Source organism: Equus caballus, chromosome 10, assembly GCF_041296265.1.
Source record: "Equus caballus isolate H_3958 breed thoroughbred chromosome 10, TB-T2T, whole genome shotgun sequence".
NCBI classification, from domain to species: Eukaryota; Metazoa; Chordata; class Mammalia; order Perissodactyla; family Equidae; genus Equus; species Equus caballus.
In genome coordinates, this window is record NC_091693.1 from 27,102,347 (window position 1) to 27,117,801 (window position 15,455).

The window sequence follows — 15,455 nt, forward strand, 5'->3', positions numbered from 1 at the left end:
TTTCATTTTGCTCTCCCAATTTGGGATCCCTTGCTCGCAAGTGCATTTCCTTTTTGTTTTTTTAAAAGATTTTATTTTTCCTTTTTCTCCCAAAGGCCCTCCCGGTACATAGTTGTGTATTTTTAGTTGTGGGTCCTTCTAGTTGTTGCATGTGGGATGCCACTCAGCACGGCTTGATGAGCAGTGCCATGTCCGCGCCCAGGATTCAAACTGGTGAAACCCTGGGCTGCCAAAGCAGAGCGCGAGAACTTAACCCCTCGGCCAAGGGGCCGGCCCCGCGGATGCATTTCTTAAATGAGTAATTTCACCTAATTGGAACATTCCCCATAATGGCCATTATAATTCTAGGTTGTTTTTAGTAAAATGTTGCCATCTTGTTAAGTATCTGCAAATTCCAGGACTATGGTCATTAAATATAAAATAAGCCAATGTGCTGGAAGGTGGTGTGCTCAACTCTCTGGAAATAAAAGATCCCATTTCTTTTAGGTAGACGTTTGGGTTTCTTCGAAGCCACATCAATACCTAAGTTATGAGGCTTCTGAGATTTTCTTTTAGGAATAGCCTTTACCTCATGTGTACATTAAGAGAAACCAAGAGTAATCAGGGAAATGGAACCATGGACACTAGCAGTACCCAACAAACTAGGGACTGGGGATAGGATTGAACCAGCACACCTCAAAGAGTGGGGATAGCAGATTGATTCCAAACAAATGGAGAACTGCAGCTGCCATCAGCTGTTTCCCACATGGAATCCAGGGACAAAACCAAGGCCTGAGGATTAGACAATACTGCCAACTAAATTGGACCCAGTCCAACCCCAGATCCAGTCTGGTGTTTAAGCTGAACCCGGTCAAACTGCGGCTGGTACCACCAGCAATTCACTGCACAACCTAAACCAGCTAGCTCTAAGAAATGGAGACTACAGACTAGAACCGGGGAAAGGACTAAACCAGGAAACCCCAGTAAATGCAGACAGCAGATTGGAACTGGGGAAGGGATTCCAATGTGTGGGCTAGGGACTTCAGGTTCTGGATAGAACCGTCTGCACTCCAACTTGACCCACTGAGCCCACAACTAAAAGGCCAATTAGATCTGGAGCTCAGATGAAAAAGTGGAGCTCAAACTGAAAAGAACTTACCAATGGCCCTCAGAAATGGCATTTGGTAAGCGGTTCTTCTCAAATACTTGTCACGTTCCTAAAAGGAATTGAAGGTATCTAAGGCTATTGAGTAAGAAATATATAGATACACCACTGTTCCTCAAGAAGTTGGACACAATCATTGACTCTACAGGCAGGAAAGACATTTTCGGTGGGAACCAGAAACAGAGTTCCAGCTTTGTCCTCCCGCTTCAGAGCACTCTAACATCCCTTTTCTATCTTCTCTGTCCCGTCCCTCTGTGGAGGCTTTTTCTCTTGTTCCTGACTCAACATCCTGAAACTCATCAAGCTGACTCTAACGTCTCAGGCAACAGGCACTTGAAGGAAAAGAAGATAATACTCACCAGGTTCCAGCTAAGAGTAGACACATTGTGTGTCTGAAGGACTCTATGGAATGATACATCCCTTTGGATTTGTACTCATTGGGAGCACCTGAGACAACACTTTTAGACTCTGGGAGCATGCTAGGCTTCAAGGAGTCTGAAATAATATCCGTAAACACTTAGGTGATCAGTTGCCGACAACACTCCCCAGGAATCTGCATACAGCCTCTTAAACAAAGAGCAAAGGTCTTCTCTCGCCTTAGGAGGCTGGAGACACCACTTCCCAGAATCTCTCCTGGTGCCATTGCCCCTGGACACCCCAGTGGCGAGCACACAGTCCTTGGGCTTTTGAAGATGTGAGAACTACATTACCCAGGGTACTAAGCGCCAGTCGCCGTTGGCGTCTGAACCAATGAAAGCTCAGGAGAGGGGTATTTCCGTGCGTGCGCATCGAGTCGGGGCGGGACTTCTGGCATCCTCCCCGTGGCGGTCATTTTGGCTGCTCTCTCGTATTTACCTCAGCGTCTGGAGCACCGGGTCGGGCTGAGGTTCCGGGACCGAGGAGGCGCCGAGAGGAGCCCCCGTCCCCGTGGCCCAAGGGCGGTTCTGAGCCTCGGCGACGCCGCCCGGGGCCCCGCGCCAGGGAGCGCCGCGGCCGGCGCTTCCTCTCCCGCCGCTCCCGACCCCGCTCCGCCTCCGAGGCCGATGGCGGCGGCCGCACGGAGGGAGCCGGCTCAGGTGAGCGCTCGGCTCCGGCCCGCCCCGCCCGCAGCGCAGCCCGAGCTCCAGCCCTCGGGCGGGCGCTGCTCCCGGGCCTGCAGCCCAGGCCCCGGGACCGGGCCGGGGAGGCGCTCGTGGGGCCTGTGGCTGCGGGCGGGGGCCGGGCTGCGGGCGAGGGTCGCGGTCCGAGGGGACCCGGGGTCTGTCGTGTGTGTTCAGGAGGGAAGACCTTTGCTCTGACTGTGAGGCGAAGTCGCTGTTGGAGTAGCAGGCTGCCGTTCTCAGGAGGCTGGGAGCCGTGGAGAGTGGTGGACTGGAAAGGCTTCGCCTGAGCTAGGCTCTTAGGCGTGTTCCAGAAGCTGCTCGGAGCACAGACTGGACAGGGACTGAGCGTGGGAGGCACAGGGGGATTTAGTCCTCGTCCAGAGTCTCACAGCTGATGAGAGTCAGCACTGAGGCCTGAGACGCAGAGAGAATGCCGTCATCCCAGGTGTCCTGGCTCCAGAGCCGGGCAAGGTGACTGGGCAGCCGGGAGCCCGTGGAGCCCTGCCATGGTCACCTGCCTCTCAGCACTTCTTCACCCAGCCTGTCACAAGTACAGAAGCACTTCTGGACCCTACAGAGGGAGTGAGTGGAGGGTGTTGCAGAACCTCACTGATGCTGATCCTACTGATGATCTCTGGGATTGTGGTGTCCTGGGTGGAGGTCTTGATCCTGGGGAGCCTGGACAAATCCTAAGCCCAGGGTCCTCAGAGCAGGCGTCGGGTTATATGGAGTGGCTACTATTGCTGGCAACCGATGGAATGAGGTGTGGAGGAAGGTTGCCCCAGGTGTAGGTGCCAGTCTGTGCAGACTCTTGGAGGTGAGGCTGAACTGGTTTAAGAGAACCGGAAGTCTTCTTTCTTTTCCCTGGGGACAGAGAGCAAGGGGTCAGGAGTGAAGCCTGGAATGGCTCCCTGAGAAGTTGGGTGTCTCTTCTGGAGGATGGGAACGATGAGAGGTTTTGAGCAGAGGAGGGAGGTGATCTGACCCAGCTCTCCTCAGGCTCCCTGTGACTGCGGCACGGAGAACAGACTGGGGGTGTGAGGAAAGTGGTGGGAGGACCAGGGAGAAGCAACTACAGTAGTCCAGGTGAGTGTCAATGACGCGGACCAGCGTGTTGGCCATGGAGGTGGTAGAAACGGTTGGATTCTGGCTCAGTGTTTTTCGGTAGGTCTGCTCTGATTTTCTGTTTTTGAAGGTGAGAGAGAAAAAGGTAGAAGTCAGGAATGACTGCAAGGTGTTTGGTTTTAGCAGCTGGAGGCAAGAAAGTTTCATCAGCTGAGGTGTCGAAGTCAGTAGTAGGATTAATTTTCATTCAGGGTATGAAGAGTTTTGTTTTGGCCACCTTAAGTGTATGAGATACTTCAGAGAACGCATGGGTAGAGGTATTAAGTGGGCTGCTGGACGCACAGGTCTGGGACTGTGGGGAGGTCTTCAGGATGGAGACATTTTCAAAAGGTGGTGCATAGTATATGGACCAGGGTGGAGCTGTGTGTTTTTGCTTGGGCAGCTAAAACAAAATACCTACATTTCTCACAGTTCTGGCAGCTGGGAAGTCTAAAATTGAAGTGCTGGCAGATTCTATTCCTAGTGAGGAGCTTTATTCTTGTCTTGTAGATGGCTGCCTTCTCCCTGTATCCTCACATAGCTTTTCCTTGGTGCAAGCAAGTATAGAGAGCAAGAGAATTCTCTGTCTTCCTCTTAAAAGCGTCCCGCTCTCATGACCTAATCTAAACATGATGCCTCCAATATTACCTCCAAATATTATCACATTGGGGATTAGGGCTTCAGTATATGAATTTTGGGAGGAAGCATACATTCAGTCTGTAACACTGCAGGGCACGTTTAGTATATACATATTTATTGAGGTATAATTGATATATAATATTGTTTTTGTTTCTGGTGTACAACATAATGACTTGATATTTTTATACGTTACAAAATGATCATCACACTAAATCTGGTTACCATCTGTCACCATACAGCATTATGTTACAATATCGTTGCTGTATTTGCTATGCTGTATATTACTTCCCCATGACTTACTTATTTTATAAGGGGAGACTTTTAGAACAGGATTCTGAGCTGCTGATGGCAGTGGGGACGGTTGGAGGTCGGGGGTGATACTGCCTCCTGCTTGAATTTGCCAAGCACTCTCTATATGCCATGTGTTGAATAACATGTAGGAAGGACAAGGAGATGCCTATAGTGCAGGACAGGGGAAAAGTGATTGTGAGAGTGAGACGTAGTAGAAAGAATGATGTCCACCTGTAGAGGGAGTGTGAACTGATGATTCAAGGACCCAGCATTGATACATAAGGTGAAATGCAAACCCATAGCCTTGGTTGTGTCTGTAAGGCATGGTCCAGGGGATCCTAGGAGAATTGCCTGACAAGAGGGAGTGCTTCCCTGCATGCCAGGCACAGAGCTTAGGTGGTGTCTCTCTGCCCACCTGCCTGTTGTTGCTGTGGTTGGACACAGATTAAAGGGACCAGGAGGAGAGAGTGTGCATCAGCGGCAGCTGGGCCTGGTTATCTTCTCTGAGATGAAGAATTGGGGAGGAGGGTGAGCAGGGGATGATTGGGTGGATGAACTTCTAGGAGAGAAGCAATTCATGGAATGAATGGTCTCCATCATGGCAGGGCTGTGTGACCTTCGAAGATGTGGCCATTTACTTCTCCCAGGAGGAGTGGGGGCTCCTTGATGAGGCACAGAGGATCTTGTACCACGATGTGATGCTGGAGAACTTTGTACTTACAACATCCTTCGGTAAGGCCTTCATATTCCTCTTGGTGTCCTTAGTTAGTCTGTCTTTCGCCCTGTTCTGGAGGCAGCTCTGTCCTTTCCACAGCCAGGCCGTGGGCCCTACTAGTTTTAGTTTCCCCAGTTTCTTGGCATGTGTACTGTGGGTGCCAGCACTAAGCTGTGTGCACTCCCCCAAGCAATGCACTATGCACAGTGCAGTCCTAACACTTGCTACCTCAAGGTGTGCAGGGATGGGTCTGGGAGTCAGGAGTCTTGAGTCAGCCTAATCAATCTCACCTTTCTCGCCCTTTCCATGGCTAGATGACTGTCCAGATCTGCGGCACCTCGTGGGCCAGGTTCTAATACCTTTCACTTTCTTTTTTTTTAAATTGAGATACAATTGTCATATATAACATTAGTTTTAGGCGTACAGTATAATGATTTAGTATGTGTATGTGTTGCAAAATGCTCAGAACTATAAGTCCAGTTGACATTCATCATCGTAGAGTTGATTTTTTTTTCTTGTGATGAGAACCCTCAAGATTTCCTTGTGATTGTCTGTATCAGGAATTGCAGGCATTATTGTGGTCACTACTTGTGTGGTCTATAGGGTTTTCTTGAAAGACCCTCCTTCGAGATTTTATTATACGATTCTGTCCTTTCCTGTGGTCTGTTTTTTCCTGAGTTGCTCTGGGTCACTGCTGACTGCTCACTTGTCCTGTCTTTCCCTAAAGACTCGCTTCATTCACATCCCATGTAGTTATGCAGCTGTGGGTGCATGGAGAGCCCTGATTGTTTCACAGAGTGGACATGGCAAGATGGACTCAGAGGAAGCCTTGCCCTGCTGAGAAGCAACTCAGAGGATGTGGCATCAGGGCTGTGTTGAGATCATACCAGGAACCTACCCTGTGTCCACCAGTGTTGTAGTATAAATGCCACTGGATACAAATACTTTCTAAACTTTCTTCTGCATACTTGACACTTTTTTGATTTATTTCATCTGTGACTCCAGTCCCTACTGTCCCCACATTCTGACTTCCATGCATCATTTGTTCTCTCCACTGTATGGCACAGTTCTTCTACAGTAACCCACACATAATGTGCTGTGAGGTGTGCACATATCTTTAAATAGTTGTTGAACTTCAATAGTTCCAATTGTATTTCCCTGGGCCTAAACCCAGATATCTTTCTACACTGCATGAATGTGTCCCCATGATGAGGTCTTGCTGAAGGCTGTTGGGAGAGGAGTGAGTCAGTGATCCTGCCTCCTCTCCCTGGGTGGCACCCCATACTTGTGCCATAAGGTCTTTGTCCCATAAGGTCTCCCCCATTCTGTGTTCTTTAGAGGCTCAGTACTACAAAGCAGCCTGTCCTTTCTTCAGATGGCTGCCTGTTCCCTCATCCTGAAAACATTGCCATGGATTCATTCTTTGGTTTGAATGTACAGATCTTCCTTGACTTATGATGGGTTTATGTCCTGATAAACCAATTGTAACTTGAAAATATTGTATGTCAAAAATGCATTTAATACACCTAACCTACTGAACATAATGGCTTAGTCTAGCCTACCTTAAACATGCTCATAAGAGTTATATTCCCTACATTAGGACAAAATTACCTAGCACAAAGCCTATTTTTATAATAAAGCGTTGAATGTCTTATGTAATTTATTGAATATTGAAGGTGAAAAACAGAATGGTTGTAAGTATATTGGTTGTTTACCCTTGTGATCCTGGCTACCTGGGAGCTGTGGCTTGCTGCTGCTGCCCAGCATCACAAGACAGTATCATATCCCATATGGCTAGCTGATCGTGTGTGTGTGTGTGAGAGACACATTTTTGATGGGACTTTCCTCTCCCACCTAAGTTAACATGCACTTTATCAGTATTTCTCTGCTTTCAGATTGTTGGTGTGGAGTAGAGGATGAGGAGGTAGTTTCTAATCAGAGAATTTCTGTAGAAGGAGTGTCACAGGTCAGGACTTCTAAGGCAGGTCCATCAACCCAGAACACTCAACTCTGTGAGAAGTGTATTCCAGTGTTGGAAGACGTTTTGCACCTGCCTGAGCTCCAAGCAACATATCCTGGGCAGAAACCATACTTGGATGGGGCATCCAGAGGTTTCTGGTTCAGTACAAACCTTCAGCAGTACCAAAAGCATAATAGTAGAGGGAAGATCTTCAAAATGGACATGGACCAGCCCTCATTTGTGACAAGCAGCAGATTCCACGTATTAGGGAAGCCCTTCACCTATGGGGAGAGTGGAAAGGACTTCCTAGCTACCTCAGGCCTTCTCCAGCAACAGGCCATTCCCGGTTGTGGGGAACCCTTTAACAGTGGAAACAGTCATGACAAGTGGCTTGAATGCAGGAAAGTTTTCAGCAACACAGACACGCTTCTCCGCCAGAGAGTCAGCACTGGAAAAGGTCTTGGTGAGTGTAACAAATTTGGGAAATCCTTCAACTGCAAATACAAACTTGGTCAGCACCAGCAAATTCACACTGGAGAAAGGTCTTATGCGTGTGGTGAATGTGGGAAATATTTTACCACTAGTTCTACCCTCCATCATCATCAGAGAGTTCACACTGGAGAAAGACCTTATGAGTGCACTGAATGTAGAAAATCATTTACCTATAAATCCCACCTGATTCGACACCAGAGAGTTCACACTGGAGTAAGGCCCTATGAATGTAATGAATGTGGGAAATCCTTTAGCCAGAAATCTATCCTCATTCAACACCAGAGAGTTCACACTGGAGAAAGGCCCTATGAATGCAGCGGATGTGGGAAATTCTTTAGCCAAAAATCTGCTCTTGTCCATCATGAAAGGGTTCACACTGGAGAAAGGCCTTATGAGTGCAGTGAATGTGGGAAAACTTTTACCTTTAGCTCCAGGCTCCGTTATCATCAGAGAGTTCACACTGGAGAAAGGCCTTATGAGTGCAGTGAATGTGGGAAAGCTTTTACCTTTAGCTTCAGGCTCCGTGATCATCAGAGAGTTCACACTGGAGGAGGGCCTTATGAGTGCGTTGAATGTGGCAAATCTTTTAGTGCGAAAACTGTCCTCATTCAACACCAAAGAGTTCACACTGGAGAAAGGCCTTATGAGTGCAGTGAATGTGGGAAATCCTTTAGCCAAAGCTCGGGCCTCCTTCTACACAAGAGAGCTCACACTAGAGCAAGACTTTATGAGTGCACTGACTGTGGGAAAGCTTTTGGATGTAAATCCAAACTTGTTCAGCACCAGAGAATTCACACTGGAGTAAGGCCTTATGAGTGCATTGAATGTGGGAAGTCTTTTAGTGTGAAATTTGTCCTCATTCAACACCAAAGAATTCACAGTGGAGAAAGGCCTTATGAGTGTAGTCAGTGTGGGAAATCCTTTAGTCAGAAATCTGTCCTCATTCAACACCAAAGAATTCACACTGGAGAGAGGCCTTATGATTGCAGTGAATGTTGGAAATCCTTTAGCCGCAAAGCCCAGCTTATTCAACACCGAACAGTTCATAGTGGAGCAAGGCCTCATGAGTGCAGTGAATGTGGGAAATCCTTCAGCCAGAGATCTGGCCTCCTTCGACATAGGAGAGCTCATGTGCGGTAGATGTGGGAAATCTTTTAGCTGCAAATCTGACCTCAATCAACACCTAAGAGTTCACACTGGCAAAAGACTTTAGATATGGTGAGAATGTGCTCTTTCCTGGGAACAACTGTTTTAGGAAAGGCTCTGAGGAGCCATCTGCCTGAAATGAATTTCATAGCCAGATATCCACAAACTGGAGATTCCATGTAAGTTTTAGTTACATGGGAAGCATGTGTAACCTGCCTGGGGTTCTTGTCAGACTTATGTCATTGCCAGTTTCACCTTTGGCAGAAGGTGTTTCACTTCTATCACCTGGCACGTCCATGCAGTGTGCATTAGTAACCACCTTAGTATTCTCAGTGAAGCTGACCTCTGAGATCTCCCGTTTTGTTAGAGGAAATCGTGAGTATCCTGAGCTCTTATGGGGTCTTTATTCCATTCTCTCTGACAAGATAGGGCATAGACCTGACCCAGTGTTGGCTCAGATAATGCTATCTGAGTTCTGCTGGTGACTTTCAGAGAAGGACTAGCTTTTTCACAGACGCTAAAGTTTGTGGGTTAAGAGCTCAGCCTGAGGAAGGGGTAGTTGTGACACCTCCAGTGCTTCTGGAGACATCATGAATTTTTTGTTGCCCACAGGGGAAATCACTTAAAGCCCAAACCTGCTGAGGAGAATCTTATCCCCAGGTCCTACAAAGGAGCCATATGCCCTCATATCTAGAATTCAGAAAGCTACTAGTTGTAAGACTACAGGGGCAGGGGAGACTAATTGGTACAGAAGCACTGGATTACTAGAGAGTGGAGGAGACTGCAGCAAACTACATGGAATGTGCCTCTTCTAAAGATGGGTCCACAATTGTTCTAGTGACAGTGACCATGGGTTGAGTGTGTACAGAAATCTCAGAACCTCCGGATGTGTTTATCTTGTGTATCTGAAGTCACTGGCAGAGAAAATAATCTAATAGTTTTGTGGATTCCTGTAGCCTCTCTGAGCTGTTCACCTCAAGGCTATTGTTACACAGGCAACAAAAGGAGGATGGGGAGAAGGGAGATCCCATAGTCCAGGGATCCTCTTGACTCAAGTGGAAATGGCCTTCATTGTTTGCCAGTATTTCCTGCCGCTGAGGAAAGGCTGTTCCTCAAGGAATCAGGAGTGAGATAGTAGAGTCAATAGAGTAGCCAAACCCAACTTTCTGAAGAGTGGGAGATTTAGATTTTTATTATGAACCAATTTTTAAAGCTGTATTAAGGTATAAGAGACACAGAATAAATTGTACATATTTAAAGCATACACTTTGATAAATTTTGACATGTATATAAACTCATGAAATCATCATCATTGTGATAACATATCTGTCACCTGCATATTTTCCTCGTGGCCTTTTTTATTCTCCCTGCTCTCCCTGTCTCCAGGCAACCATTGATTTACATTCTTTATAATAGATTGCATTTTCTGGAATTTTATTATTTAGCCTTAGGTGTTTAGTTTTCTTGTTTCATTGATGCTGCATAATTACTCTGAGATTCATTAATGGTGTTTATATGCACATTTCATTCTTGTTTCCAAGTAGCTTTCTCTCTCATGTATAATTGACCGTGTTTATCCATTCACTTGTTTATGGGTACTTGGATTATTTCCAGTTTTTAGCTATTGTTAATAAAAGCTGATATGAACATTTGTTTACTCTTTTTTATATGTGTACATGTTTCATTTTCTTGTATTCTTGACTCAGAGTGAAATGCCTGAATCATGGTATCACTGAATATTTAACTTTGTAATCTATGATGATTGTGTTTTTTTGCATTCCTACTGGCAATGTTTGAGCGTTCCAATTCCATCACACCCTGCCAATACCTGGTATGGTCACTTTTTAATTTTGCTCTTTTAAAATAAGTGTATAGTGATGTCACACTGCTTTTAATTGCATTTCCCTAAGAATTTCTTTCCCTAAGGATGTTGATCATTATTTTGTGTGTTTTTACCAGCATACCTTCTTTAGTAAAATGCCTTTGCTTATCTTTGGTCTATTTTCTATTTTATGAATTTTGGCTATGTGCCTTTTAGTAACAAATAAGACAGTGAGACAACAAACACATGTTGGAAATTCATTCTTCAGTGATGTGAGCAACAACTTTGCTGTATGGAATAATTGTTTTTGAATACTGGAAGAGTATATTGTCATTTTTTCTTTAATTTTTTTCTTTTTTTTTTTTTGTAGTATGCACAATGTGATGGCCACCAATACCAAACACTTAAGTTTCATCAGCATTATCAACATACTGTCCATCACTTTTCTAAGTGTAGACGTTCAGTATATTATATTCAACAATCCAATAAATCAAGGCCTAGTTCGTAGTGTTTGCCAATTTCCCTGGTGTAAATACTCCTCCCATGGCCAATTTGAAACTGCCAACATAATATCACTGAACATAGAATTGGAAGAAATTGCCAGTGGTACTCTATTTCCACCATACTGATCCAGTAGCCGCAAACAATCTCAAGAATGTAGATAGTAACAAAACAGTAAAATGATTACAGAGTGATGATGTTTGAGTATTTGTAACTAAACAGTTTAATTGATGTATAATTGACTTAAGTGCACATATTTGAAGTGTATATTTTGATATTTTGACATAGGAAAACAAGTTTCCTTTTGCCCTTTTTTTTCTTGGTGAGGAAGATTCGCCCTGAGCTAACATCGGTGGCAGTCTTCCTCTTTTGTATGTGGGTTACTGCCTCAGCGTGGCTGGCAAGTGATAGGTCCACACACCAGGATCCAGGCTTGTGAACCCCGGCCGCCAAACAGCGTGTGCTGAAGTTAACCACTATGCCATGGGGCCAGCCCCACTTTGTGCCCTTTTTAAATTCATCCTCAACTTATAAAATTACTGTTACAATGACATATTCTACCTTTTTTATGACTTTTTTCAAATATATACAAAAGTGGAAAAGACTGATGAATCCTCAATTTTTTATCTTTATGATCATTCTTGTTTGAATTCTCCTCATGCACATTAGTGGGTAATTTTACTTATAAGCTCAGACATCATGTCATTTAACACATAACTTCTTGAGAATGCTTTTCTTAAATGTATGAGCCTTTTCATAATGCCAATAACTTTGTCACACACAAAAATTTTTAAATATAAGTATTGTCACTGCTGAATTTTACCAATTTTCTCAAAGACATGTTTGTTTTTTAAGGCACACTAATCAGGATATACAATGTGTATCTTGGGAGTCTTAACCTATAGGCACTACTCATCTCTTTTTTGTTCTTATGTCCTTGTTGAAGTGATGAGCCATGTGTCCATTATAATTTGCACCATTTGGATTTGGCTCATTGCATCTCTCATACTATTAACATGCTGACCCTTCCCCCAAATTTCTCGGGCCCTAGATGTTGCGAAGATGAACGAGTGAGGTCTGGTCCTGGCAGAAAGGTGTGTGAGAGGCACAACCTGGAAACACATTCAGGTGTTGGGTGGGATGGCTGTGTGGTGATGACACTGTGACAGGTGTGTGATACTAACACTCCTTAGCACATCTTGGGGGTACCTGACAGACACTGGGAACATGGGTGACAGATGTGGGATGTTGTTACCCTCAACCCAGCGTGGGCATGCGTATGTGTACACCAGGTTCACAACACAGAAGGTATGTGACAAACTTGAGGCACACAACTAGTACAAGTAAAACCAAGGAAGTGAGGTAGCATTAATTTGATTTTATTGTGTTTTCTTGGTAACCTATCATTTATGGCAAGGAAGACTGTTTTTCTGATTGACCAGAGAGATGTAAAGAATACAATAATTTAAGAAAAATAAATCATGTGTCAGTTTAAAGAGAAAAAATTAGTAAAAAGCAGAGCCAACATCCCCTGAACACTGACCATGTGTCAGGCCTGTTCACTTCTCACAATATCTGCATCCTCAGCCAAATAAGAAAAATGTGCCCAGTGCAGGGAGTTTCTCAGAAAGCTGAACCTGCTCAACATAGACAACATTCCTTCATGGTGAAATCCTGTCCTCTGGCTCCTTTGATGGTAAACGTTCTTTGGAAATGTTGGTGAGAGTGGATGATACATGGTGTCTGGGTAAATGTCCTTATTTTATTCAATATAGTTGGTTTGCCTTTTCTAGAATTGTATACAAATCAAGTCCTTATTTCTTGTGTGGTTTCTATTCAGCATAATTATTTTGATAGTCATTTGTGATGTGTCATGAATAGATCAGGTTTTATTTTTTGAGTAGTATATTCTATAAATAGATATTTGTTTACTACACAAATATAACATAATTTGTTTACCCATTCATCTGTTGATTAACATTTGGATTGTTTGCACTTCTTGGCTCTTACAGTTAAAGCTGCCACAGACATTTATATGAAGTCTTCTTATGGAAATGTGTTTCATTTCTTTTGAGTTTCATACCTAGAAGTGTAGTACCTGAGTCAGAGGATAGGAGAATATTTCTGTTGTTAAGAAATTGCTAAACTGTGTTCTAAAGTGGTTATACAATTTTAGGTTCCCACCGGTAGTGTATGAGAATTTCAGTTTCTTTACCTCCTAATCAACATTTGGTATAATCAGTCTTTTAAATTTTAGCCATTCTAATGTGTTTCTTGAATTTCCTTGCAAGAAGAAAAAGAAAGAAGGAAAGCACAGTGCCTGGTAGGCTTCTTTGATGTCAAGAAGCAACTTCTGCTCAATATAGTCATCCACCAGAGGACATGAAATATGGCCAGCATTGGTCAGTCCTAGAGTAGGAATGATACTGGCTCGACACAAGGTTGACATAAAGGAAGTCATGTTGTAGACAATAAACCATATTATAACTTTGAATGACTTCTGATTAACTAGCCCAGACATGCTCTATAGATTTTGTGGCCCCTCCCAGCTGCTTTATGATGATAACTTTGTTCTTTTGAGTTCCTTAGGAATGTGATGGCCCCCAGTCGGAGAGTCTGTGCTGATAGCCATCATCAATGACAATTGAAAGATCAGAGTATAGGTTGTTGTTTTGGTCTCTGATGCATATCCAGTAAAACAAAGGACTATCAGGAACTGGGACCAGATGTCTGCCCCACTCAGAAACCAGCCACCTCCCCCACCTGGAGACCAGTGCCATATATAACTGGCCTTTGTTCTGTAAGATGGTTCTTTTGGACATTAGTTGGCCAACTTCCTTCTTGCTAGCAAGCTGTAATAAAGAGACCCTTTCTCTCCTACCACCTTGCCTTCTGACTATTGGCATGTCTTGTGGTGAGCAGAGGACCCCCCCAACTTGGGTGGTAACAGGAAAGGGCTCTGCTGTGGTGCAAGCAGTCCTGCCACTTAGGCCACTTGATTCAGGAGACGCTTTGATGTTGAAGGTGTCATTATTTCTCCTCTCTGTGTTTTCTTGGTAACCTGTCTGGATTATTGTCCCTCTCATGGCTAACCAAACAAACTGAACCTGACAACATCCACTGCAAGAGCTTCATTCCACAGGAAGTGAAGAGCAAGGAGACTGTTTTACTCATAGCTTCTGAGTGGGCATTTAGCATCTCTGTAGCAATTGTTTGCATGCTGGTTTTTGCTTATTTGAGAGCGTGGTTTGTAAGTAGAATCTGTGGGAGCATTTTACTAAAATGAGCTGTTGTCCTTCTGCTAGACCTCATACCCAGCCTTAATTTTCACCATGTTTGGGGAGAGATGTACATTCAGCTCACTGTGAAGGCTGACAAATTTGGATGATAAACTTTATCTGAGAGGAATGAAACTGTTGTACAAATCATTTTTTATTTTCTATACATTATGATGTTTTAACTTCTTAAAAAATGTTTCTGGCTGGGGAGAGATTGCCCCTCCTGTGGCTAGTCAGTTCTTAGAGATAGCAAAGGGCCCAGACAGGAGCATGCCTTTGATATGCAACCTAGCCAATTCAGAGCCCAGCCTCCTCTTTTTGGTCCAGACACACCAGGACCTGATACTAGGCCACTAAGGACCACCCCTATAGCCGAAAGCCTGCCAAAATTATTCAAACTAGCCAATCCCAAACTGCTCACCCTTCCCTGGCTTGCCTTTCCCTTGGAAACCCCAATAAAACTTCTGGCCTAGGCTCCTACTTCTGCTTCCTGACCAAAACCTGATGTCCCTGCTATGGCCCTGCATAGTCAGTCATGCCTCTTGTGTCAGGGGAACTGTGAGTAACATTAAACTTTTCTTTCAATGGCATTGAACTTTTCATGTCATCAGTCAGTCGCTTTTATACACAGCTCCATTGGTGCAGCAAGGACATTGCCTATACTCTGCTCTTGGCAGCTGCCTGGATGCACCAAACAACAGTGGCTGCTTGGGAGCGCACAGCTGACTGTCATATGCTTGGGCTCTGGCTTCCGCTACTTCGTCTGTGTCAGCAGGTACTGCCATGATATTCCAACCAAAATTGTAAGAGGATTTAGAAGGCACACGCCTCTATGGTCCCTCTCATGTATCTTAGGTGCTGAGTCTAGGTTGATGATGGCCATAGTTCCCTGGTTGCCACCTTAGCTTGGACAGCTTGGTCCACTGGGCCAAACATGGTTTGACCCTGGGTTCCTAGCAGTGACCTGGGGGTGATTCAGATCACTGGCTAACTTACAAGGCAAAGGGAGTGAGGAGAAGCTTCCTCCCATGGGGCTTTGTTGGGGGCAAGTCAGGTCAAGTGACCCATGAGTGTTGAGGTCAGCAGAGAGTACCTGCGCTCTTTGCCGAAGTCTTCCTCTCGCCGTAAGTGATTGAGCACATGAGCCTGCCCTTCTAGCGGGTACCCCTAGTGGAGAGTCGGGGTGTTGGTTCCCACGAGCTGTAGATCTGCTGTCAACAGGGCCTTAATTCCTGTCAGCCAACTGGAGATCTGCTGGCA

General features: G+C 44.9%; 1 protein-coding gene across 1 annotated transcript; it reads left to right on the top strand.

Moving 5' to 3' along the window:
- Positions 1–1,945: 1,945 nt before the first annotated feature.
- Positions 1,946–10,241, top strand: LOC111775281 (zinc finger protein 530). The gene is made up of 3 exons (XM_023650597.2): positions 1,946–2,220; positions 4,887–5,013; positions 6,892–10,241. Exons 1-3 carry the CDS (start codon positions 2,188–2,190, stop codon positions 8,586–8,588), a joined length of 1,857 nt encoding a protein of 618 aa, XP_023506365.1. The 5' UTR covers positions 1,946–2,187; the 3' UTR covers positions 8,589–10,241.
- The last annotated feature ends 5,214 nt before the right edge of the window (positions 10,242–15,455 follow it).